At 44.1% G+C, this 27779-nt stretch overlaps 1 protein-coding gene across 1 annotated transcript in view; it reads left to right on the forward strand.

The window, feature by feature from the left end:
- LOC144828803 (kinesin-like protein KIF20A) overlaps positions 1–27779 on the forward strand; it is a 412946-nt gene that overhangs the window by 41186 nt on the left and 343981 nt on the right. The window contains exons 2-6 of the mRNA XM_078687291.1: positions 2503–2586; positions 8123–8242; positions 21534–21672; positions 21785–21969; positions 25541–25631. Of these exons, the coding sequence (XP_078543417.1) occupies positions 2503–2586; positions 8123–8242; positions 21534–21672; positions 21785–21969; positions 25541–25631 (619 nt within the window). The remainder of the gene's footprint in view (positions 1–2502; positions 2587–8122; positions 8243–21533; positions 21673–21784; positions 21970–25540; positions 25632–27779) is intronic.

The raw sequence follows: 27779 nt of genomic DNA on the forward strand, positions 1-27779 counted from the left end.
TGTACGTCATTTTGGTGCTTCCCATGTTGTGGGCTGAGTGTCGGGCTCTGTAGTATGTGTCTGCCCAGTCTTTGGCAGTGAGATTCCTGCCTAGTTCAGCCTCCCTTTTTGCCCCGTTGATATGAATGGTGGTATTTCTTTACCAAGCATGGTGTAAAGCTCTGTGATAAGGTGCATGCCGTCCTTTTTGAGAAATACACATTTTTCGTAACGAGCGAGTGGCCTCTGTAAGTGCGGTCTGACAGAGGGCTGGATCACCCAGTGTCTCACTTGGAGGTATTGGATACAGTCCACATCCTATAGGCCATAGTCAGATTTCAGGTGTTCAAATGGGATAATCCCTTGGGAAATGAACAAGCATCCTATGCGTTTGGACCCGCCTTTCTGCCAGTGCCAGAACCATTAATGTTGCATCCCCGGGTGAAATCCAGGTTGGATAAGATTGGTGCCATGGGGTAAGAGAAGGAGGTCAGGCCAGTCTTGGTCGCTATGCCGTCCATACTCTAAATACTGAGCCAGTCACCAGTGAGGAGTATAGGTCCCAAGCCTGGTATTTACGGGGAGCCAGGGCTCTTTCTATATATGAGAGCCCACAACGGCTTGGTCCTCGAAGCACCAGTGTTTCTCGGAGGTCGGCCTGCTCCACTCCCCTAGGAAGTGGAGCTGCGATGCCTGATAATAGCGTGATAGCAGGGGCAGAGCAAGTCTGCCTTCTCACATCTGGCAAAAGAGAAGTTGGCCCTAAAGGTGGGGTTTCTTCCCATCCCATATACATTTGTTGAGTTCTAATTGCTGTGTATGTTTCGGTGGGGCTACTGAAAGCATCAGAAAGAGGTAGAGAACAGGTGGCAGGATCGTCCTTTTGAGAGCTGATATTCTGCCTAGCAATGAAGGTGCCAAGTTGATAGATCACCGAGTATTTGGAAGTTAAGGGCCGCATAATTGATTGATACGGTTTTGGAAATCGAGTGAGCCAATTGGATACCGAGGAAAGGTACAGACTCTTTGGCCTAGTACAAAGGGAACGTACTATGCAAACAAATGATGGACGGAATGCTGAATAAATCATACATTCACCCAAGTCAAGAGATCTGGGTTAAGTCCATTGTTGTTCTTCTGCTCACCATGCTACCCCAGTTTAGACCCAGTCATATGCAAATTAGTCTTGGCCCTGTGCCTCATGTGAACAGTCCAGACCGAACTGCCAAGCCAGATCCTTCCTGCACTGGAAACCAGCATCCTGGGACCAGTTTCTGGGTATTACCCGTCATCAGCCAGATCTCTTGACTGAGGATGAATGTATGATTTATTCAGCATTCTCTCGCTCTCTCTCTTGCTCGCTCTCTCGCTCATGCGCTCTTTCTCTCTCATGCGCTCTCTCGCACACTATCCCTCACATGCACGCTCACACACAATCTCTCTATCCCTCTCTCCCTCACACGTGCACACACATGTGCACGTGCACACACTCTCTCTCTCTTTCTCTCTCTCGTTCTCTCTCTTCTCTCTCTTTTTTCGCTTTCTCTCTCTTTCCCTCTCTCGCTTAATGTGAAGCTGGGGCCGAAATTAAAAACCCACGGAATACCAGATACTTGCAGTCTGGAACTCAAGACATGGGAACAGCTCTACACCGCCCCACCACCTTCTGTTTAATTTAACTCAGTATTTCAGTCTGTTAGTACTAGCATCCATGTATGAAGCAGTGATTTAGAGTACTATAGAAACTATAAAATACAGTTCTTCAGGGCTTTAAGTGGGATGAAAAAACTGGAGAGGGTCTCAAAGGGGAGTGGCCAATGTAATTAAGGGCGTGGCCTATAACATGTAAGATAAAAATATATGGTTAGCATAGGGTGCCACCCGACTCTACAACAAGTCAGGACTATTGGATTTGTCAGTGGTTGTTAGTTGCATAAGATAAAGAAGCCGCAACTATGGCTTGTATATAGTATTGATAAAGCTTCCACTTGAAGCCCTGGTGACACCACCACAATGTTGCTGCTCCTGAGTTTCAAAAAGAGAAGGGAAATCCAGAGAGAAAATGACTCTCTTTAAAGCATTTCCCTTCCCCTACAACGCTCACCTGGCATGACGTCATGCCGTAACTTCTCCATTAGTGAGAAGTGAGCAGTGTGAGCACGCGCACATCGAGGTCCCTGCTGTTTCGAAACGAGTCTTTATCGGGCTCTGTTTTGTGCCCTGGCACAGGCGGTCCGTTTTTTCCGGCCTGCAGTGACAGCAGTCTGCTGTCACTGCAGGCCGGAAAAAAGTGCCAGGGCACAAAACATAGCCCGATGGAAACCCATTTCGAAGCCCCCTTTAAAAACTGCCGGTGCTCAGCAACGGCGTGACATGGCCCACTTAAAGCCCTGCAGTTCTTGCATTTGTCTTTTTGGAAAGACCTCTAAAACACAAACAAACCTTCAGCCAACTATTGCAAATCGAACTTTATTGTTAATTGTAAGTGAAGGTTCTTTTCTTTCTTTCTTTCTTTCAATGCAGAATGAACAAATAAGTCAGCCACTTAAGGTGTATTTGAGAGTGAGGCCGTTTTCAAAGAACGAAATTGCAAATAATGAATCTCAGGTAAGTTAACTTTTTTTTTTTTTACTTAAAATGAAATGCTCAATTTGACAATATTAACTTGCATGATACTAACGGGGAGTGCAGAAAGCTTTTGTCGATGGGAAAAATGTGTTGAAATTAAAACTGGCCTTTTCGCGTGCTTCATACTTTGACCTATGCACATGCAGTTGTATTTCAATAACACCCTGCAGTCCTGATTTTGAATGAAAATAGCAATTTTTACTTCATGGATTACCGGTTTAGTGAAAACAACAATTGCCTTTTCATACTTTATAAAGATGAATCGAGCAGCAGTGCTAGAAACACACTTGGACATTCCCGTTCTGTGTGAGCTTCTTAGCCTAGCTAAATTACAAAGTGTTACACAAACATCATGGACATGAGGGGTGTTGGTGACGCTTATATGCCTTGGGGCAAAAGCAGAAGGGCCTTCGGGGATTTTTGCCTGTTGGAGGCACATGGTGGCCCAAATATTTCCTAAGAGTTTGAGCCTCTCCAAATCCTCCTGCACAAGTGGACTTGAAATGTTTTTCAAAATGTTCGAATTTTGGTTGCTAGGCACCACTCCATTTCGCACTTCAGTATCGAATCATATGGCGAGGGGACTGGAGGTCAACATGGGACCGGAGTGATGGTCTTGACAGTTTGACAGCGCGACAGCGCAGCGCATCTGAGAGGTGGGGTGGGCTTTAGGGATATTGGGTGCATTGTGACTAATCCGAAACCCTGGAGAATGTACGTGGACGCCCACTTGTGGGGAGCTGTGTATGGTGCATGTGAATAGTGACACGAGCCCAAGGTGCAGCTGCACCATTGATTTATTTATGAATTTTGTATAGTGCCTGTTGGACCTGCGATGGGCAAGCCCAGCACAAAGGGGGTAGCTTGGCTCAAGTGACAAGGCAAGTCAAGGCTGTAGTGTTAAGCCGGCTCTGACCCAATAATAACTCCTTGTACATCCACACCAAAAAGGACACCACACCACTGCTATAGAAAAATACGATTCCTTTATATAAAAGTTCTTTGTTGTAAATAGGGTTGTCTGGGAAAGCACATATACATTTCTTTTGGTCATACAGTTCTGGCAATAAATAGTATTAATAAATAGAATAACTTCAGGAATGAGTATCACAATAAATATCACAATAAATATCAGAATAAATATTGGTTCATTTAAATAATCAACCACATCTTTCTTCTGGTATCGCTGCCACCAATTAAATACTTTCGAATCATTACATCTGCAATACGTTTCAAATGGGAAAGATAACTCTTACAGTTTATGCTGTTTTCAATGACCAGGTATACTGCTTCTCTGAGCACAAAATAAGGTTTGGGACTCTTTAATAATCACTCAAGGCGTATGCGCGTATATCTAGAAGGCAAGGAAACACAGTAAATACATCATTTGCACTCGGCGGTCACCGGGATAGGATCTCTGCTTTGCCGGTGAAGTCTATGCGCGCCTACGGGCTTTAGCACCACTTGAGCCCAGGCGGCACCAGTTCAAAGTCATTAGACTGACGAACGGGCTGCCGGAGAGGTCACACAACCTTCGCGCACAGTCAAATAAATGCCGGTTCACAGTTCCTTCACAACGCTGCATTCACTATGAGGAAACGGGCCCACCTCACATCGGCTGCAGTCAAGATACGATTCAGTCGGGCACAGCACTCCTCTCGTTAGCAACGGGGCTCTCAGGGGCTCCACGGACCTCCCTCCGACTTCCGCATTCAGGGTGGTTCCCGCCCACAGCTACAGCTCCCGGGCCCAACGAAGGCCGGCCTTTCCCCGCCCCGGCGCACCACCTCACCTTCTATCTGCGCTGGAAGCGCTCTACGCTGGTGGGGCTCGGAGACGTCCGAGCTCCCCTCTAGAGGCACCTGACGCGAAGGGGGCACAGCTGACGATCGCGGTCGCGGCGAACTTACTCTCGCCTCGCGACTCGATAAGTCGATCACAGTTCACCACCGGGGGGGCGGAGAGGCACACGAATCTGGCCACAGTCTTTGGGGGCAATGAGGTACTCGCTGGGCAGGCGCTGTAGGCGCTAGATCACTTCTCACGTAGCTGACTGGGACGCCAGTCAGACACAACGCCAGCAACCCTTTGCTGCTCTACTGCCTGCGCTAACAGCCACCTCAGGGGTCAACAGGGCAGGTGTCAATCTGGTGTCAAGTCTGGAATCTCTTCTCTAATCTGAACTTCATCATCTTCTAAAATGGCCGCCAGGGACTGGGCCTTATATAGCCAGTGCCCTGGGGTACTGGCACGAGCCAGAAGGTTCTAGAACCTTCTCTGGCTGTGACAATGACATGGCACTCTTGAGGGGTATTTAGGACACTCACAGCCACCGTACTGGGGTTCTAGAGCAGCCATTTTGTGTACCTGAGGAAAATAAAGGAATTCCTGTCAGAAATGCGCGCCAACCAAAGGGCGCCAAAACCTCAAAAGGCCAGGGTTCATGAAGGCTCCAATGGGAGTCACTTCACATGAGGAAAAAGGGTGTCCACCATTTTAAGTTCATTTACACAGGTTGACAACCCCAGCTTGTAATGCCACAGGTTTGGGCCAGGCGCCTTGTAAATAGGTGCCACAAACCTTGTGAGCAACTGGGCGTCAAGGAACATCTAACCCCATGAAACAACACATAAAAAGTCCTGGTAGACAAATAAAAAGCGACACATTTTGGGAGGTACAGGGGAACAAAAGAAATCATAGTGGTAAGGGGACTCTCAGAAGCAGACGGGTCTAACAGTGCCCGAATCACCCCAGAAGGGGTATTTCTGCACTGCGGAAATTCGGGAGTAAGCTGACATGAAAGCGTCTAAAACAAAACAGTTGTAAGAAGTCTTCTGAATTCGAGATGATCCGGACATTGCCTCAGTGGGAAGCTGATTCCAATACAGAGGAGCGAGGTACAAAAAAGCCTTTCCAGCAATCCTTGACCATTCCTAAGCAAAGCAGTGATTCCGACCATCCGATGACAAGACATGCAAAGGAGATACTGGATTTCCCCCTCCAAACTTTACCTCGGGTCCCTCTAAATGGTGGGGTACACAGAGCAGGGCCACCAAAATCGGCTTCCTCTGGACCACCCCTAACAGGGAAGTCCAAGCGATTAGTAATGGTGACCAGTTTGAAGAAAGCAGTGTGGAGAATTAAATATACAGATGTCTTCTGTGCACATCACTTTGATAGACATTAAAGGCCACGTTGCAAAGAATGAATCTGAAGTGAGTCTACTGAATCACAAGGCCTGCAAAACAGAAACAGCAATTTGAGAGTCGGAAATGGAGTTCCAGAATTGTGAGAGCCTCGGTGAAAGTGAGGTTTCTTCTAGTTCCCAGCTGAAGACTGTTGTAGCATTAAGAATGGATCGTGGAAGCAAAGTTACCACAGCCTCTAGTGATTCAAAAGAGATAATCTAACGTTTTCTGCATATGGAAGTAGAGGAACCAGGGCTCGATTCGGGGTATCACGCGGGTGGACGGCGACCCCCACTTATTTTACCGGGAGTTCGATAACTATAAACTGCAACTGAGTGCAAGCCACCTTTCGTGATGTCACTTCCGGTTGTGACGTCAGCGTCCCCCCCCCCACTTCTTTTTTTAGGACTTGCGCCCTGAGTGGGAATAACTCCACAGGATTCCATGATTTAATCAAAGCAATAAGATTGACAGTGGAGGATGTATTAGACAAAGAGACTGGAGAGGACACACTGTTGGTGTTGACGACTGACTGATCCTTGACTGAGGGATCCTGAAAAACTTTCAGTGTTGACGGACCAGTGATTATCTAGCAGCGATAACAAAGATGTGTTGCAGCCTGGCCGTAAGTCAAAGGGGGAGAGAAACTATCCCCAGACTGATTCTAAACCAGAGGCTAAGGGCTAGGGTAATTTCCAAGGTTCCAATGTAGACCAGAGACTAACAGGGAGTTGTGTTTCAAGTCCGCAACAATAAAAGGAACGAGGAGACCAGCAGGATTCTTCAAACCTGAAGTGATTATTTGCTTTAACTGTCACAAGGAGGAACATTAGAAAACAGACCGCCAGAAGAAAGATCCTTTACCACCGGCACCCACAAATGTTTGTCTGCTTGTTTTCTGAAGCTAAATGTATTGCATAAAATGTTACCTTAACTTCCTACTATACTAATACTTGCTCTCTATCAGTGCAGGTAACCATACCAAGTCTCCTCCTTTTAAAAAAAAAGTGTATTTAAATTCCCTATATTTGGGTTCACCTGAAGTTCTGATGAATCCTCTCCAGACAATTCAAAGTGCAGCAGTCCATCTGGTCCTTTTATCTTTTTCCATACTCTTGATTGGCTTCTGGTTTTCAAGCAATGGCGTAGGTTTTCAGGGGTTTTGTGGTGCGACACCTCAAACTAAATGCATTTTTGGCTTGGTAGTTGGGTCTGGGTACCCTCAGGCGGTCGAATGGCTTATCTCCGCATCTACTCTGCTGGGGGAAGTTTTACAATGGCACAATAAAGTTTGCACTGTCCGCTTGAAACTTGCAGTCTGCCCAATCCAAAATCTGGTGGGCGGACCTTGAGTTTGGTGGACAGGGTACCCCATCACAATTGTACCTCTAAATCAGCCCCAGAGGCCTATATAATGCAAATCAGTACTGACCCTACTTTTCATGAGAACAGTCTATACCGAACAATGACCCTTTCGAACATTCACCCAGCTGTCCACTGCTTTTTTAAAGTTTGGCATTTTGAGATTTACACCCCCCAAAATTCACTGACTAATCTACTTCCCTGTTTCCAAGTGCATAGCTTTTAAACCTTTGAGCTTGATTTTCCGCTCTTATCATAACTTTGGTCCTTCTTATCTACAAATACAATTTGAGTATTACCACTGACGTTGCAACCTATAGTCTAAGGACGCTCCTTTTCTTGTAGTACTGAGGTTTCTTTGGCCCGAACTGAGGGTCTTGCATTTTCTTTGATTGCTGCTACAACTTGGAATGCGATGTTAATCTGGTTGCTCTCATTCAATCAGCTTCTACTTTTCAGGAATGAATTAAAAATAGTTTTGTTTTTTTACGAATTAAATCCAGTTCTATCTCCGTCTGCTCTTGATCCTATTCATTTTTTTATGGTACTTTATATTATACGCTCCACTTTTTTGTCTTGTGTGTCAGACTGGATGGGCTGGAGCAGGTAGTATTTTCGAATCTAGAAAACTGTTTTGGTTTGTACTATATTTTTGTAAATAAAGCTTTGAAAAAACTAAACTGCATTTTGTCTTTTATGTGGTTAGCGGTTTTTCGTTTATCTTACGATAATTGGCCTTGTGTACTTTGTGGGTATGGGTTTAAATCACATACCTATTTACCTTCTGTTTGAGAACAGATGGGTGTGTGTAGTTTTTTTTTTCAAGATAGAAATATTATCTAATAGAAATTTCAAATACGCTTTTGCTTCTTTGTGGTTGTGAAATGATGCAGTTTTATTACAGCAATTTCGAAGTAAAAAAAAAGTGCATTCATTTGTTGTTGTTCTGAACATTTTACTTTTAGGACTGTATTAAAATAGAAAATTCTGAGATGGTAACTCTGCAGGCACCAAAGGAATCCAGTGCAATGAAAAACAGTGAAAAGGGAATTGGCCAGTCCATGCACAAATTTACATTCACCAAGGTATGTGCATATTCAGCATCACCTTAAGGTCACTAAGTTGATTGATTTATGTACCTGGAAGTACCCACATCTCATTTCACTCTATCTAAATTTTCCATTTATTGACGCACAAACGATCTTTGATCATACCAGTGTTATGTTATGTGTATGAATTTAAAAATTCCCAAGATTACCTCGTGTGTATTTGTTAGCTTTTATGTTTTCCCTAGATTTTTGCCATTATGAATTCTTGGCCCACTTTTTGTTTCCCAACTGGCATTCTTTTACAGCATTTCCTATTCTTTTTTAAAAAAAAATATATTTTACTTCAAGCTTTAATTTACTTTCGTGTTCTTATATTTCAGAACTAGTCTCCAAGAATGCAGCTGTTTGTTTTTGTTTTGTTCAAAAACAATTGTGCCTACTAGGCAAAACTTGCAAAATTATGTGTAATTGCATTAAAGGCATGTCCTTCAAAAAATCTACCCGAATAGTACATTACGGGTAACAATTCAACTTAAAAATATAACTTTCATGTTGCTTTCCGGTCACTCTACGTCAAAACAGTGACTCGCATTCAGATTCGTAGTTTTCAGCAAAGAAATTACCAGAACAGTCCACTAGGGTAAAAGGAAATGTTTGCTGACTGCCCGCGCTAAAGGGACTGTGCTCGTGTACAATAGACTGCCACTCAGTACAAATTTGAGCCGAGCTGTGCATCCCGCTTTAGAATTTCTCCCTGATCGGGAGTCTCATTAGTAGGCGTGGTGTAATGGCATTAACTCTGTGATTTTGCATACATTTCAAGTTGTAAAATTACCAACGTTATGCTCGAGTAATTAAAATTTCATCCAGGCCTAATGCTTACATGTTCTTTGGGAAACTTTGCCAGTTTTTGACTGAACTAAACACTGTACTTTAATAGTTCAAAAGATTCAAGATGTGCAATGTCCCTTTATCCTCCCCAAACCCCTCGCCCTCTTTATTTTTATGCACAACTTTTATCTGGTGGGTGGGAGGGGTCTAGACCACCCCAGCAAAAAATGCAGACTTTTTCAATGGAAACACTGTGTACTTTTCCAGAAACCAGGTGGAGACGTATCCAACATACAGTACATATATTGATCTTGTTACGAATTTGGACCAGTGAGGACCACAAGGTGCCTTCATGCATGGTGTGACCACTCAGTTGAGACCATTAGCGAAGGAATAATTTCCCTCTCTTCCCTAAGTAACAATCAGTTGTTGACATTACTTCAGAGGATGGTTATATGTCACTTCTTAGTCGAATGGGCCCTCCTGAATGAATCTGAAAGGCAAGGAAGAGCCACCGGATGCACCTTCTGCGCATCTGTTAGTCTCGAGCCCACACACAGACTACTGAGCTTTTTGGAAGACCAGCTTGAATTTTTATCTGAATCGTTACTGTGCCTATCCAGACGATGCTTGTTACTTTGTAGAGCCATATTTGTATCCTCTTTAGCCATTTCATTTGCACAGGTTCTTTGAGGCATGGACATTGCTCTTGCCAACACCCAATCACGATCCTGGTCTCCTCTTCCAATTAGTTTGGCCCTTTGCCCAGTCTGACCCACAAACCTAGCCATCAGTCTCTCGCTTTCCTTGGAGTATCAAGAAATCACACCACTCCTTCCTACTCTGGCGGTACTGCTCCTCCTAGGGTGTCCAACCCAGGGATCAGGGTAAGGAGAAGGAAGCTTAAGGGCAAACTTCCTGCTAGGAAAGTGAGTACCCCCAAAAATCCTTCACCTTTGAGCATGTCACGCTACATACTATTAAGAATTATACAGTCAATGCATCTGTAATTGATCAAATTATGTACTTCTCTGTTTAACTTACTGAAATGTTTCACACCTGAAATAAAAATGTACAACCTCAATGGATTTCAGGGTGTATAAACCCCTGCATGGGGGAAAGTGCATATGCTTTTTCTCTGTAACATAAACAGAAGACTTTTTACTAAAGCGCATTTCCATTTTGTATCGAAGAGCAAAATACATTCACATAGTTTCAACGTGCCTCCAAGAATGTCTTACACTTGCTTACTCTGTAAAAGCAGTTTAAACTGATCCTGCTGATAGTTGGGTGAGACGTTCCTTGAACATCTGTTCAAATGCTATACGTACATAATATCTTGCACTTTCATAGTTTTTATTCCCACCCACAAGGAGCTACCATTTTCAAGATGTATACCAAACTTCTAGATTCATTCAGCCCTCTTGAGTATTTGGATGATTCTGGAATTTCTATGAAAAAAATGTCTCTTCAAAGAGTTCCCAATAACTTCTTTCTCACTCTCAATAATTCCTATATTTGAATGCCCTTCCCCCGTAAGTAAAGGGGTAAGACAGGGCTGTGTACTTACCCTAACGTTCTTTTCCCTATACATCAACAGCCTATGTATATAGACTATCTGGAGCAGATTGACAACGATGCTCCTAGACTTGTGAACATGAGGATTACTCCCCTCATGTTCGCTGACGACACTCTCTTGCTATAAAATTCCCCCATTGGCTTGCAAAAGGTCCTGGGGTACGTTTTGAACGATTTTGCAGGGTTCGGTCTTGGAAATCAATATTGGGAATAGCTGGCCCTCCCAGGGATGGTGGCCTGCTGGGCTCAGAAGACCTCCATGTCTGTGACTGCTTTCCAATAAAACATTTGTTTTTCATTTTAAGGCAGCCCGTTTTCCTTGAAGGAAAATGGGATGCATTAAAAAACAAAACAAAAAAAAAACAACTTTTTCGTTTCATTTTTTAAGGACAGGTAGTGGTCCCTGGGACGACTGGCTGCCCTTAAAACATATTTTCTGAGCCAATCACATAGGGGAAGGGGTCCCCTGGGACTCCTTCCCATTTGCTACTCCATTACCACCCTCTTGAAGAGGGCGGACATTTGCGAGTGGTTTGCGACTGCAATTGTGGTCGCAAAACGTTCTTACATAGGGTAGAGACTCGCTATTGGGAAGGGATGCCCTTGGCACGCCCCTTCCAAATAACGACTTGCAATTCCTAATAGGTGAGTCCCAAATAAATTGTGACTCGCCATTTAGGAATTGACAATGGCCCTGTAACATTTTGCATGCGCAAATGGGTCGCAAACCCGCTTGCGCATGCAATTTGAGGTCGTGCATCTGGCCCATAGACCCACCACTGTTATGTCTGTGGATCGTATTGAGTTGCACCATCTCACTTTCGAGATGGTTCACATAGACTCACTACTTTGGTTTGATTGGATCTTATTGGGTTGCACCATCTCGGTGGACTCCCAAAGACCTAATGCTTTGGTTTCTGTAGACTCAAGGGCTGTGCTAGCTCAGATTCTTGTTAAAACCCATAGACTTCTGGTAGCACCTGTTAACCGATAAATCCACCACTGCGTTGATTCTAACTGTATTTGTTGTGTCATCTGGGTATCTGGATAGACCAGATTGACCCAATAAAGTTGTCTGCAAGATTGCCAGAGTCCCTTCTTTATAGGATTTCACCCATGGATAATATTGTCTCCCTTCATGAGGTCACCAACAGAGTTGCTAAGAATCTTAATATTGAGGCATCTGCACCCTTCTAGGAAACCTCAATTATTTTTGAGACTGACAGTTCATGCCCAACTGCATCTCTCGGGTCTCTGATGACCTAAAGTAATCAGGGTATCTTTATCCTTGTGAACCTCTTGCACCACAACCAATCATCTTCCGTGCTATCCTGGGTCTTCGCAGACCCATGCTGATGAGGAAATCCAGGCTAATCTCACAAGTGACTCTCGCTGGGCAGTAGTTAATGTGGCATCTTCCCTCTGTCTCACGTTGATATGAGAACTGGGCTACAGACAGGGAGTGGAAAGGAAGGAACACAGAATGGATACTGAGAATGGCAGGGTTTCAGCCGTCTTTTTTATTTTTTTTTAACTGGGGAGGTGGATGTGTGAATGTCATTCTTTATCATTATAAACCATATTCTTTAGTAAAAAAAGGTCATATAGATGCAATGTGCTTCATGCCTTTATATTTTATATTTATTTATACAGTGATGCATTTCTTGATCACTAAAGAACGTAACACAAATTTAACAACCAAACATATAAATTGGGATAACACCCAGTGCAAAGGAGACCACTGCATTTTCTACGCTGGAGGAGCTGTATCAGTTTTAGGTAATGCTCTTTGTGTTGAAAATTGTTCCTGACGCCGTTCAGCGCCTGGCGAACCATGTTCTTTTAGGGGGGAGGAGGGGATGGGTGGTTGGAAAAATTCTGTTTGGTCTGCTTAGATGTCATTGTGGTGTTCAGCAATTCATGGGAAGACCACCTCAGGCACCTGGAACAGGGTTTGGCTAAGATACAGAGGTGAAACGGAAAAATCAAGGCAACTAAGTGTAAGGTGGGGCAATCCTTTGTAGTCTAGCTTGGGCATCAGGTGGGGAAAGGAATGATTCACCCATTAGATGCCAAAATTCAGTCCGTAATGAAGACAGAGGTACCTACTACCCAGACTGAAGTGAGGGCCTTTTTAGGACTCACCCGGTATTGAAGAAACTTTACGGCACACTATAGAAGTATAGTTGCCCCATTGACTACTTTGACCTCTAGGGAGCAGCCAAAGAAGTTAATATGGACTGCAGAGTGTCAAAGGGCATTTGGAAAACTGAAGACACTTTGCACTGTGCTATTACTGAACAGACAGATGCCTCTCCCAAGGGAGTTGGAGCGGTGTTAGCTCAAATGGATGATAAAAGTAGAGAGCATCTGGTTGCCTTTATTAGTAGGAGATTACTACCCAGAGAGCAGAACCGGGAGGCTATTGAGAAGGAGTGCTTTGCCACAGTGTGGGCCTTGAGTAAGTTCTGCCGTTATCTGTTTGATACGAAGTTGTTGACGAAGCTTGATCAGAAGTCATTGAAATGGATCAAGGCTATGAAGGGAGAGATTCCTAAGTTGTTGAGATGGTCTATTTCATTGCAAGGGTTAGACTTTGTTGTAGATCACATAGCCGGATTCAGTCATGGGAACGCTGATGGACTTTCCTGTAGTGTTACTGATATGATCACCCAGTCTCTCCTGGTTAGGAGTTGGTTCGGGGTTTTCTGATCTGGGAGGGCTGTCTGTTGGGACAGAACCGTCCTCTGCATGGTAAAGACCTGTACCCCTGCCCCGAGTGCCCTACTATATTGGTCTGGATCCCATATGCTAATTTTTATGTCATAGGCGAACACGGATCATGTGTGTGCGCCATGACATAGGCCTTTCTCATGGATTGCGGTCTTGTTGGACTAAGAGGGGCGCTCCAAATGCTACCCTCAAAGCGGTTTAAGGCTACTGCCTTCACCATGAGTGAAACAGCACCATCGCCGTGGTGACAGCATACTGTGTAATGATCAGTAGTAGTGACCAGGTCTTTTTTACCCTCTGTCATTTGGGTGAGGCCTACAGGCTCACTCACCTTTTCAAAAGTTCAGCTGCTGTGTGTTTAACTCACCCTTGGCCTACAGCAGGTGGGTGTGGAAGTGAGTGTGTGATAAAAACATGTGCTAACAGCATGTGAGCACGCAAGATATACACTACACAGAGGGTGCACTTTAGAACAGTGTGCACATGGTAAATGTGTGTGTGCTTGGAGAGGGTGTTTAAAATGACACACCCTGGTGCAGTACAGAGACTGTAGTATTGAACAATGTGCACAGACTGAGTGTGTGTGCTGCAAGTGGAAATGCTAGTGGTAGCATGGTACATGGGCTCAACAACACTAGACCGTAGAGTGTGCTATGTATGTATGTGGAGTACAAAAATGCCTGCACTTTTACATTCCAAGGCAGAACTTGAGTTCAATTTAGGGAAGCCCAGGCCTGCCTGGTGAAAACATGAGGAGTAGAGGACTCGCTCCCAAACAGAATTGAATATTGCTGCATTCCTGTAAGCTGGATGGGAAAAGCACTGGATGAGGGAGAGCCAGGCTCTCCTCTATGCATTGCATCGGGCTCTTTGATTCAGTGACAGATCACAATTAAAGGGCCTGGACCCTTCTCAGGAAAAGAGAGATGAGGCTGATAAGAGAAACACAAAGGCTGGGTCTGAGGGCATAGGATTAACAATAGATGCACATATCCCTGTGGCTAGAAAGCCAAAGACACACAATTGATGGACGGAATGCAGACCAAATCAAAACATTCACCCCTAGTCAAGAGATCTGGGTTAAATCCATCATTCTTTTGATCACCGTGCCACCCCAGTTTAGACCTGGCCATATGTAAATCAGTTTTGACCCTAGGCCTCATAGGAACAGTCCAGCCCGAACTGCCAAGCCAGGTCCTCCCTGGACTGGAAACCAGCATCCTAGGACCGTTTTTGCGGTTTCACCCTTCTTCAGCCAGGCTAGCTTGAATCCAGTGGCACAGTGAGCCCAGGACCCACGTCTGGGCATACCTGGTGCACAATGCCCAGACATGGGTCCCTTGCTCACTGTGTCACTGGATTCAAGCTAGCCTGGTTGAAGAAGGGTGACATACCCTGAAACCGGTCCCAGGATGCTTGTTTCTGGTCCAGGGAGGACCTGGCCTGGCAGTTTGGTTTGGAGTGTTCCCATGGGGCACAGGGTCAAGACTGATTTGCATATGGCTGGTTCCAAACTGGGGTGGCGTAGTGGGCAAAAGCACAATGGATTTAACTCAGATCCTTTGACTGGGGTAGAATGTTTGCATTGTTAGCATTCCGTCCATTTATTTGTTGTAACCCATATCCCTGAGGCTGGCATGCAGGTGTGAACTCTGGTCATTCCAATGAATTTTGTAGGTTAATCAGCATTGCAGTCCTACCTGCTGTGACAGACATCCTTCAGGGGGAAATGAAAAGGGGAGAGCTGTCCATTTCAAAGAAGCAAAACCCCAACCTAAAACTCCAAAGGTCCAGACCCTGAATGACATTTTGTGTCTGGAAAAGAACTAGAAGTAGGGGAATCAGATACCCCAAACGTTGTCATCTGCCGAGCAGCCAGCCTGGTTTAATGAGGAGGGGAAGCTCTGCAAGACTACTTGTGTCCAAGACTAGGGGCCTAGCCTAATATTTTCCCTTCTGGGTGAGGGAACATATCCCAGGGAAACCAAGATCACCTGCCCTGAAGTCTTGAGCACCAGTGCCTGCATGCTTGCCAAGACCGGTGTGCCCATGAGGGAGAGGAGCATGTTGGAGGGAGTGAGATCGAGAGAGGAGCCTAGACATGTGGGGCTCCTGGGCATGGTGTGAGGAACTGTGCTGCACTGTTCGGGCCATTTTTCAAGCTCTGCATTGTGCAGTTTGGTGACCTCTTATGCCAGGAGGGGCTGCCATGCACCAAGGACAGTGCTTCATTGATTGGGCTGCTACCAGTCTGCAGCTTTGTGGAAGCCGGTGACGCCGTATGCCAAGAGGGGCCGCCGTGTGCTATGAAACTGTGCCGTATTGATGGGACCATCACCTGTGTGTGGGAAGATGCCGCAACCCAGTGTGCCACGAGAGGCCACGGAGGAGGCAACCTGAGGCCAACATGACTGGACAGTGAGGTTTGTTGAAGTGACCATGTTTGCCAGGGAGGTCACTTGAAGCGCTGAGGCAAGAGGTCCGGGTCATTGCCTGTGACGCAAAATGTCTGCTACAACCAAGGCAAGTGAGGCTTTCTTTCCAAGGAAGCCTGAGGACAGGGAAGATGCTGTCATAGCCCTGCTGGACTAAGGAGACTGCCCCATCCCAGAGCAAGGAAGAAATCGAGTTACTGCATGGAGCTACGCATGCAGCCCTACTTTGTCGAACCAGGCCAGGACCACACTGCAGGCTGCCAGGGTTCCTACTACTGGAGCGGGTAAGCTGAGAACTGGGTCTACCAGGCCCTGTGGAATATACAGCCTTTGATATTTTGAAACCCTACTTCACTCTAAAGTGACTAGACCTTATTGACTGAGTCCCATAGGGGGTAAACCCCATAAACAAGGTCTAGTAGCTTACATTCCCTGGATGATGATGCATGTGAGTGGGGAATAACAGGAGACCGGTTGCATGGGAACTTAGTAGCTCGGAGGGAGTAGCCTGACAACTACTTGTGTGCCTATCTCAGGGGGGACTGTGTTATTGCTGTTTAAATGTAGCTTACCTTTAATTGTGTAGAATCGGAATTAAATTACTTATTTTGCAATGACTGGACATTGATTTATTATGCGCACTGCGTGCACATTGAGTTATGAGTCGTATTCATTGATCTGCATCTACACTTCCCTCCAAGGGAGCATTGACTGCTTCTGCTACGCTACTAATTGAGAGTCCGGTGCAGAAGTAGGGTCTTGACCCAATTGAGGGGGAACCATAGTATGGTGGGCACTGGGACATCAGGAGTAACAGCCTCAACTACCTCGGTTGGGCCCTCTGAATGGGGTTTTGGATGAATTTATGTAATATATAAAAAATTTATTAATCCATGTCAGTAGCCACTCTGTAGTTATAGTTCGGGTTACCAGAAATAGGGATTTCTTGGATTTTTGTCCCTTAATAACTTTTGTGCCCATTTACCGAATCTTCATGAAACTGCAGACATGTTGCACCCATTACATTGTCACAGGATTGAATGTTTTGCAGTGTTTGTTCCATGGGGTGCAAACAAAAAAGGGAAGTCCCCAAAGCACACTTGAAATCCAATGCATTTTACATTGACATTTGTATTTCACATAGCGACAAAACAGCTGAACGCATTGTAATGAAATTTCACAGCAATGTACATCAGTCTATGTAAGTGATTCTTTTTAGTATTGCAAGTGATGTAATGAAGTGGTTAGGAAGTTACAAGGGCCATCAACATAGTGATATCGTGTAGTGCAGGACTACTGAAAGTAGCAAGGAAGCCCAAAAAATAAACTAGCCTGCATATATAAAGTTTCAGATTTACTACATAAACAACCGAAAGACCCATTTTTGGTCACATTCTAATTGGAAACCCTATAAACAAATATGTAACAAATAGAATACATCTTAATCTACATAATTTTTATTTGCATGCTTTCCGGATCGCAAAATAAAACTGCGCCCAACAAGCCAAACAAAAAAGCATGTTCCTTATGTACTCTTGTGCAGCAAAATGGAAAAGTGACCAACAGTGAGCTTCTCAAACTACTATATGGGAGACATTCTAATTGGCAATTATTAAAACAAAAAAGATCTTAATTTTTATAACCATAATTGGCTTTCATTTACTTTGTGCTTCATATGTAGCACAATCCTATTTGAAGTAGCTCGGAGGCCCTGAAAATAAACTAGACCGGATATGTAAAGTTTCAGAATTACTACACATATGAACAACTAAAAGATACGTTTATGGTCACAGGACTATATAAACCAATAAATAAATACATGTGGGATGTCACAAAATGTTGTTAAACTACAGTGGTACATGGCTGTAAACTTATTTAAAAATATATTAAAAAATATATAAATACATGTTACTACCTATTTCTACTTTTATAAAGTGGCAATAGGTAGGGACCTACCACTTACCTATATCTAAGGCCCTAACACTGAACACAGCCAAAGTGTAGTAAAAACAATATGGCTGCCTTTTCATTCTCTAAAATCATCCATTACCCATTGATAAACAGGCTTGTCCTCTCCATTAACCATGGTAAATTGCAATGTTATCAGGGTATACCATGGCCCAGAAAATAACTAAGGCCTAGCTGTACTATTGAATTGTGGTATTCTTGCGTCATTCATGGTGTCACATGGTCAATGCCACACTTAAGTCAGATTTATGAAGCCACGCAAGGCCGCAATGCGTGGCCCTGCATTGATTGGTAAATGTGGAGAAATGCAAGGCAGCGCAATTCGCTGTTTTGAATTACTCTGCACCCCATAATCTACATTGCTGCTAGATTTCACGTACCTTCTGATGCTATACTACTGTAATCACTCTACTATATGCTTTTCCACTCTACATCATTCTCTGCCTCTCCACCTCTGCACTCTGTCTCTTCACTCTTTGATCATGTTTCTTATTGTTACTTATGTGGGCACACAGATCTAGCTGTCAACTTCTCTTATTTCTTTCAACTGTATGCCATTCCAATATTTCACAGGGAACCTGACCCGTGCATTATGTATTTCTTCTTATTTAAAGAGGAGGACAAAAAGCTATTGAAACCATTCGTAAACAAATTTAACATCCCAATTTGTGTTGAGGCAGTACATTTTATCAAAACACACAAGGTGATGGACGGAATGTTACACATTGGCAAACCATTCACCCCTAGTCACAGATCTGGGTTTAATCCATCGTTATTTTGCTCACCACGCCACCCCAGTTCTGACATGGCCATATGCAAATCAGTCTTGACCCTGTGCCTCATTGGAACAGTCCAGCCCGAACTGCCAAGCCATGTCTTCCCTGGACCAGAATCAAGCATCCTAGGACTGGTTTCTGGCTATCAGCCGTCATCAGCCAGGATAGCTTGACTCCAGTGGTGTAGTGAGCACGGGACCCACGTCTGGACATACCCTTCCCACATGCTGACGACACCCAGCTCCTCTTTGTAAGTAACAAGGGTGGCCAGTTTGATGGTGCCCAGGTCAAGGGCTGTTTGAGTGCTGTTTTTGAGTGGTTTGGACGTCATGGGCTGAAGTGCAACTCCGACAAGTCGGAGTTGCTCTTCTTTGGCTGCTCATTTGAGCCTGATTGGAAATCCTGGTGGCCGCAAGATATGTTTCCTCCCACTAAGCTCGTCTGTGAAAGCTAAAAATTTGGGAGTGGTGATTGACAACAAGCTATCTTTCGGACCACATATTTCATCTCTCACTGGGAAATGTTTCGGCATCCTGCGGATGCTTCGTAAATTTCTCCCTCTAGTCTCTATTCAGCACAGAAAAATTATTGTCCAGGCACTGATTGGCTCTAGGCTGGATTATGCAAATATTTTGTTTCTGGGACTTCCCAAATATCTGGTCAGGCGTCTGCAAATCGCCCAGAATTCTGCAGCCCGAGCCATCTTTGGTCTTCCAAGAAAAGCCAGAGCCACTGATCTTCTCTCCACACTGCATTGGCTCCCAATTGCTAAAAGGATTTTATTCAAAACTCTGACCACGACTTTCAAGGCCCTACATGGCATAGGTCCCAAATATATCTCCAAACGACTGTCGTGGTATAACCCCCCCAGATCTCTCAGATCCTCGTCCTTATCAAAAATGAGTGTCCCCATTATCAAACGGGCAAGAGCAGGAGGACGGTCTTTTCGCTACTTGGCTCCTCATGATCTTCCAATCTCTTTAAGACAGACCTCTAGTCTCCTGTCGTTCCGTAAGGCCCTTAAGACTTGGCTCTTCCCTTAACTTGATGCTGTCTCTTGTGTTTGCACGCCCTCTTAGTGTTATGTTTCTCCCTTCTTCGGTTGGGTGCCTTCGTTAAAGCGCCGGGATACTCCACTGGATTGGCGGTGCGCTATAGAAGTATACAATAACATAACATAACATAACATAGGGCGAACCGAAAACACACAAAGGTGATGGACGGAATGTTGCACATTGGCAAAACATTCACCGCCAGTCACAGATCTGGGTTTAATCCATCGTTATTTCGCTCACTACGCCACCCCAGTTCAGACATGGCCAAATGCAAATCAGTCTTGACCCTGTGCCTCATTGGAACAGTCCAGCCCGAACTGCCAAGCCATGTCTTCCCTGGGCCGTAATCAAGCATCCTAGGACCGGTTTCTGGCTATCAGCCGTCATCAGCCAGGATATCGTGACTCCAGTGGTGTAGTGAGCACGGGACCCACGTCTGGGCATACCCTTCCCACATAGGGTGAACAGCAAAACACACAAGGTGATGGACGGAATGTTGCACATTGGCGAAACATTCACCCCCAGTCAAGATCTGGGTTCAATCCATCGTTCTTTTGCTTACCACGCCACCCTAGTTCAGACAAGGTCATATGAAAATCAGTCTTGACCCATCTTGAAACCAGTCCTAAGATGCTTGCTTCCAGTCCAGGGAGGACCAGGCTTGGCAGTTCGGGCTGGACTGTACCCATGGGGCACAGGGTCAAAACTGATATAAATATGGCTGGGTTCAAACTGGAATGGCATGGTGAGCAAAAAAAAATGATTGATTTAGGCCCAGTTCTCTGTACTAGGGTGAATTTATTACATTGTTCTGTATTCTGTCCATCAACTGTTGTTTTTGCATTTGTCACCCCGAGTGGGACAGGTATGCTCAGACGTGAGTTCCGTGTTCTCCATGCCACTGGAATCAAGCTATCCTGGCTGATGAGGGCTGAACGCCCAAAACCGGGCCTAGGATGCTTGTTTCCAGTCCAGGGAGGACCTGGCTTGGCAGTTCGGGCTGGACTGTTCCCATGGGGCACAGGGTCAAGACTGATTTGCATATGGCTGGGTTCAAACTGGAATGGCATGGTGAGCAAAAAAACGATGGATTTAGGCCCAGATCTCTGTACTGGGGTGAATGTATGACATTGTTCTGCATTCTGTCCATCAACTGTTGTTTTTGCAGTACATTTTATGCCAAGCGGCCAAGCTCTGAATATTACAAGCAAACTGATAATATTTGCAGGTATTGTGTGAAAGCACTTGGTCAAAATTAATTCATGTTTTTAATGCAATTTTGTCATGATTATAATGAATCCACTGTCGACTTGTCAGTAACACTTACCAACTCCATGATTATGGAACATTTGTATGTTCTGTCTTGTAGATAGGTTGTCGACCCTTGTTACGTTTTTTTAGTAACCATTTAATAAACTTAAAATGCTCTACATGTTTGCTGTGCACATATTGTTGGCATCTTTCAAATTCTCTAATAAAAGAGAGGGACCCAGCAACCAAAGGGGTAGGGTACCAATAAAGACAAGTGTCAAGCAGGGAGTCCCCTTTGAGTAAATTTATATACCATGCATACTCGCATTAACAGCACTAAATTCACAGAAAAAAATGTGTCTGATTTCTACCGGAGAGTATGTTCATGGTCCCATGCTGTCCTGCCATCCAACAGCTACTCTCGTATTCCCTGTCTGGGCTTGTAGTAACAGGCCGGATCCAATATATTTTGAAAATGAGAATGTCAACTTGTAGGAAAACAAGGCCTTTATAATGCCCAGTGGTAAACTATTTTTCAGATATGTGCTGGCCACTTCTTTCTCACAAAGTGTTGAATATTTGGATATCATTTTCTGTTTACCTGTAGTTGTCCTTGCTTGTTTTTTTTACATTGGCACATGTGTAATAATTATGACCTCACTTAATAAAATGTGTTTCAAAAATATTTATGCCTGTCTAGATCTTTGGACCAGACACCACCCAAGAAGAATTTTTTGAAGGTACTGTAAAGGACCTGGTGAATTATTTGGTTGATGGAAAAAATGCACTAGTATTTACCTATGGCGTGACCAACTCAGGAAAAACATTCACTATACAAGGTAAGACAAGGTGGCATATAATTAGTACACCACAAGATGTACTACGCATTCCTAAATATTCTCAAGTATTTACTTTGCAGTATGCTCAGAATTTTCAATTATAATTTTCAAGGCACTCCAAAGGATGGTGGAATTTTACCTCGTTCACTTGATGTAATCTTCAGTCGCATAAGAGGAAAACATTATTCGAAGATGAATTTCAAGCCTTTCCTCAGCAGTCATGTGATGAAGTTAGATGATGCACAAGTAAAGCAGGAGGAAGCATTGAAAGCTAGCATTCTTGCTTCACTGAAAGAGGTTAGTAGCATTGTTTATCACTTACTAGATTCACATGTTTTTGATTAGCTTATGTGAAAAAGTCAAATGTAGACTATAAGTGGCATGGCTTTAAAAACGTTCTGATTAGTTAACATATATTCCCTATGTAGTCCTGGCTTCGTTTCCAGTCCATGGGCAGTTACGTTCAGCAAGGTTATCTTTTAGTAGTAGTCGTTGAGATTACTCTGGCTTGTTTCTCTGCTTGGTGCATATTCAAGGTTGCTGTAATTTCATTTAATTTAATATGGAAGACCTGCACAGTTAGATTTGTTTTAGTAAGTCATCCAGTACCTCACATTTAAAGTTATTCAATTTGATAATTGGAATTCCTTTCAGTAGCAAATTGCAGGTGCATTTACTAATGTGTAAGGAGACTGCAAGTCCGACAACAAAAGTATGTAAAACGATTCAGTATAATGAATAAATAATAATAATAAAAGACATTTATAAAGCGCACAGCTACCTTCGCAGATGTATCCCGGCGCTAGGGCGAAAAACAGAGCAGAGCGAGCGAGGTGCTAATCCCTATGCTTGAACAGCCAGGTCTTCAAAGACTTTCTGAATTCCAGTTTAGAATTCAGCATGCGTAGATGAAGAGGCAAGACATTCCAGCGTTTGGAGGCTCCAACCTCAAACGATCTACCCCCTAGCCTTGTTATAGCAAAGCGAGGGATGGCGAGGTAACGTTTTTGGTCGGATCTTAAGGATCCTCCCTGCTGGTAAGGATGATGTCTCTTCCTCAGGTAGCTAGGACCCCTGCCCTCGTATGCCGAAATGCAAACGTGAGGTCCTTGAATTTAATTCTCTTGCCGACTCTAAGCCAAATGAAGTTGTCTGAGGTGAGGTCAGATATGCTGGCAGAGTGGAACCTTGAGGAACATACTCGCGGCAGCATTCTGCACAATCTGCATCCTTCTGATTAAGCAGCTTGGCAGTCCAAGATGGAGGCCTTTGGCATAGTCGAGGTGTGCGGTCACCAAGCCATGCACAATAGTTCATCGGCATTCTTCTGGCAGAAAGTCGATACATTTTCTAATAGTTTTCATCTTTCCAAAGCAGGCCACAGAAACTTGCTGGACATAGTTCGAAAGGGACAGGTCTTTGTTCCATCGGACACCAAGGTTCTTTACCGAATCCTTAGGCACGGGAGGAGCAGCAAGTTCTACAGGCCACCAAAGGACTGGGAGGGGTGTGGGGGGGGAGGGGGAAGAGGAGAGCGACTTGGTTAAAGAATAGGACCTCTATTTTATCGCCGTTGAGCTTTAAAAAGGTATTGTTCAACCAGATGGCAATGTTTTTAAGACAGTCTCTGAAAGAGTCAAAGACTGAAGATGACGCATCTCTGAAAGAAAACATCAGCCGGGTGTCATCCACATAGGATATCACCTTGACCCCCATTTTCGAGATGAGATCCGCCAATGGTATCAGATGTTGCAGAGTAGTGGGCTTAAAGCAGCGCCCTGAAGCACCTCACATCTGAGTGGTTTCGCATTGGAGGTGAAGGGGTGGAGGAAGACATGTTGGTCTCGGCTGTGGAGGTAGGAAGCGATCCATTCCTGTGCCGTCCCTCGGATGCCTATTTGCTTAAGCCTGTCAAGCAGGATTGAATGAGACATCGTGTCAAAATCTGCTGACAGATCTAGGTGTACCAGCATGGCCGCAGAGCCCCTGTCAACTGCCCAACGGATGGAATCAGCAACTTCAATCAGTGCTGATTCCGTACTGTAACCTGTGCGGTAGCCAGACTGAGAGTCGTGCAGCAGCTCATTGGTTTCTACAAAGGCGGCCAACTGCTGATGGGCCAGTTTCTCCTGTATGTTTGCAGGGATTGATAGTAAGGAGATGGGCCTAAAATTACTGGCTAGAATCTGTGTTGCCTTATGTGGGAATTTACAAGCAGGAAAACACTGCCAGACGTTGTTTGCTGAGTCAACGGGTTTGTGAACTCTTAAGTATTTGTACTTTATTCTTAAGCAAGTTACTTACTGCCTAAGGTAGCCACTGATTGGACTGGTAAGAGACAGAATATTGCCTGATCTTGAACACACTACCCATGTCCCATGGTAAAAGACTGTCCTTGTTCAATGTGTATTTGTTTTTTCTTCTTTGCCTATGTGCAAGCGGATTTTACAAAGCGTGGCACTGCCTATTGCCCGTTTTTTTACAAGTTTGTTGTATTTATCCATTATCTCATCCTTCTTGACTTGGAGTGTTAAGATGTGGCCTCTGTTTCCAAAACCACAAGAGTAAGCCAGGAATCAATAGGAACCAAGTTTACTATGTAATGAGAGGAACAGCAGTCCTTAGTTCATAAATGTACATACAATATTTAACGAAACCTGAGAGATTTCATTGGTTGTTCCAATGACAATAGACAAGAAATGTGTATTACATGTTTCTAAAAAAAATATGAAGTAGATAGCATACCCCCGCTAGGGTAGATCCAAAACAAGGGTTAAATAGACAAAACAGTAAACTTACGGGCAGAAAAAAAAATTTGACCAGTAAACGTATGGAAGATGAGGGACACTTGTAACAAAAACACAGCACTTATGCACCCAACCGAAAAGTTTATACAAAATCAAGCCGGTCAGAGTGTGGGTCGAGGGTGTTTCGATCCTTTAGCAACATGGGATCATCATAGGGACAATATATATTTTGCCTAGGACATAACTCAATAGAACAATGAGGATTTTAACACCTGATAATGAATTTCTCAAGGAAATGGTGGAGGAGCAGTATAGGTGAATCATATGTATGCCTGCTCCAAAAATGAATGGGAAGGTCTCTATTTATACATCATTGTAATGATTGTGGGTCCAGTACAAGTTCAGTGGAGATTCACCGATCAGGGTCGTATCTATTTCTGATGGGATTGTCGGCGGTGTGGTGAGGATTTTTCTGGGGGCAGGGATGGATGGCGTTTAAGGTTGTGAGGGGTTGAGGGATGGGTGGAGTTTGTGAGGGGCTGAGGAGGCAGCAAAATAAAAGCATCCAAATGTTTAAGATTCAAATCCAAAGTAATGTCCTCTGAGGTAAAGCCCTAAAATAAATACTTCTGACAAAAGAAATTCTGAATGTAACACCTGCACCATTGCATTTACACATTTAAAAAATAAGCATGCAAAAGTAAACAAAAATAACGTGCTATGAATTGGTTTTTATGAAATGGTAAATTCCAGTCATCCTGTGAATTACCATTAGACCGTTTAGATTAAATAGTTTCTCAGTAATTGTATTCTGTAAAATCCTTTTTCTATGAAAACGCATACAATGGAGGAATGCATCTCTAAGATAAGGTCAGGTGGCCCATTTAAATATAGCGAAAGTAGTCCATAAAAAACTTCACTTTTCAAAAAAACAATCAGAGTATTTTTGTAAAAACAGTTAATGAAATAGGCTTCCTTCGCTTCGTTAAAGCCACATTTGTCTAATATAGAATTTCTAATTGCTTCACATGTACAACATGGCATTAAAAGTAAGTTCCAGAACATAGTCGTTGAAACTCTGTGCAATATTTCTAATTCAAATGTTCATTTTTTTTGTTCAGGATGCTGGTCGTATTTTGAGGTCCGCTAGTCAATGCAGTTTGCACTCTAACAAGTCCTCTACATTGTCGATGACTCAGGCTGGAGAATTGGGTAACTCAAACTTCAAACATTTTAATTGACATTTGTAATTTTTACTGTGCAAGCAAATAATTATGTTGTCCTACTATGCACCCTGCGCTGGAACTACTGGCAGCTTTTTGTAAAATGCATCATGTCTTTAAAGTAAATAAAACAGTATTTACATCCCACAGGTTTCACTTTTTATATTGCATGTACTCTGACACTCCATATCCACACATACATTGACATAGACCAACAATTCGGCACATATGCACAGAGCAAAAGATGCAGATATCCATATGCACACAGACCAAAATACCTCAAGATACCATTGTACATAAACCTAGAAGCAATCATGCACATTGACCTCAGGCAGTGAGGAGCGTCAACAGGTCCTGCCAGTAACGTGCTGTAGAGGACGAGGACTCTACCAGTAACGAGCCTCAGTGTCCCCCACCAATAACAAGCTTCAGGTGCCCCAGCCATTAACCAGGCTTAATGACCCCATGGATTAACACGTGTTAGTGGTCCTGAATGGGAATGTCCTCATTGGCCCCAGGCAGGCAGCTGTTCCTGATTTCTAAATTGACAAATGCATCCATTCCAAGATCCTTTGCGTGCCCTAATTGACACTGGTTTGATTTCCAGCAGGTCCACTCAGCCCTTTATCCTTTTGAGGTTAATAAAATAATTACTATTGAGTTGGGTAAACATAAACGTCTGTTCTGCTGCACTGAAATGCCTCCAGGCGTGAACAGGTGCTTTACAAATACGCCTCAGCAATATTGTCCAGTGCATTAGCAAGTCTCAATTGGATCTAGCACCTGTATTGGCCCCAGGTTTTAATGACCATCAGTTCCCCAAGGCAGCAACGAGCCTTGCGTAGGCAAAAAAAGCACAGTTCTTTACCGGCACAGGGTGAAGTGGGCAGTCATCCACAATGACGAGAAGAGTGGGCCACCGTGTGACTTTCCCCGAAATCTAAAAAGCAAACGCATTCAATCATTTACCTCCAAAAATCCATCAATACCACTCCCAAAGACACCTCAGAAGATGACCAACCTAAGCCCATCCCCACTTCAAACTTGGAGCTCACTGTTGATCTTGTCACTTGAGCCTTATTCAGTAAATCTACTTCTGCCTGATGTGCACTGGGTTAAAAGGATGAGGTGGAAAATGGCTGTTATATGCCCAAAGGATACAAAAACAAAGACGACCATCATGATAGAGCAGCTCTAAACTGTATCCACATGTCCCCTACTGGTGGAGCTGTAGTCTTTGCATTCCCCATAGAGCAGCAGGCTCTTTACTGCAATGGACTTCATTTAGGGATGACCAGGGGTCTCAACCTGGACCCCTGGCTTGCTCTTTGCTACCGCTAGCAAATTGCTATCATCTTCAAGAGAGAATTCTCTTGCAAGTGGGAAGATCTTGACTTTCCCAATTGCGAAGCTGGTCTGTTCAAACTTTCTCTTTCCCCTCAATTCACATTAACGGGCACCCTGATTTACCGTCCACCAGGCTCTGCTAGCAGCTGGGCTGCTGCATTCCCTGATCTTGTTGCCCCGTTCTTAGTACAGTCTACCAACTTTATGATTCTTGGTGATTTAAATATTCACTTCAACTCGTCCTCTTGTGCTATTGCTAAACGTCTCCGACAGGATCTTGAAGCACTAGATTTACATCTTCACAACTCCGACCCTACTCATAAGGCCGGCAATCTTTTAGATCCTATCTTTTCTAATCTAACTGGCATTTCCTATCTTTCTTCTACCCCTGTCCTCTGGTCTGACCATTTTATTGTTAATTTTGCTATTAACACGTCTGTGGCTGATTCCTCTAGGCCCGACCTTCCTCACAAAGCCAGTAGAAACTGGAAACGTCTTGATTTGAATAAATTAAATTCTCTTCTTGCCAACTCCAAACCTACGGTCCCCAAGATTACTATCAAGGAGCTCCCTGCCGTTACATCATGGTTAACCATCGCCCTGGATTCCTGTCTTCCGACCCAAAATAACAAATCTCAAATTCATCATCCCCCTGCTCCCTGGTTTAACGACTCCCTCCGGGCTGAAAAATCCAACTGTAAAAAATTGGAGCGCATATGGCGTTCCAACTATGACCCTTCTCATAAAATTGAATACAAGTCCGCCCTCAAAATTTATCACGCGGCCTGTG

Source organism: Lissotriton helveticus, chromosome 4_1 (assembly GCF_964261635.1).
Source record: "Lissotriton helveticus chromosome 4_1, aLisHel1.1, whole genome shotgun sequence".
Taxonomy (NCBI): domain Eukaryota; kingdom Metazoa; phylum Chordata; class Amphibia; order Caudata; family Salamandridae; genus Lissotriton; species Lissotriton helveticus.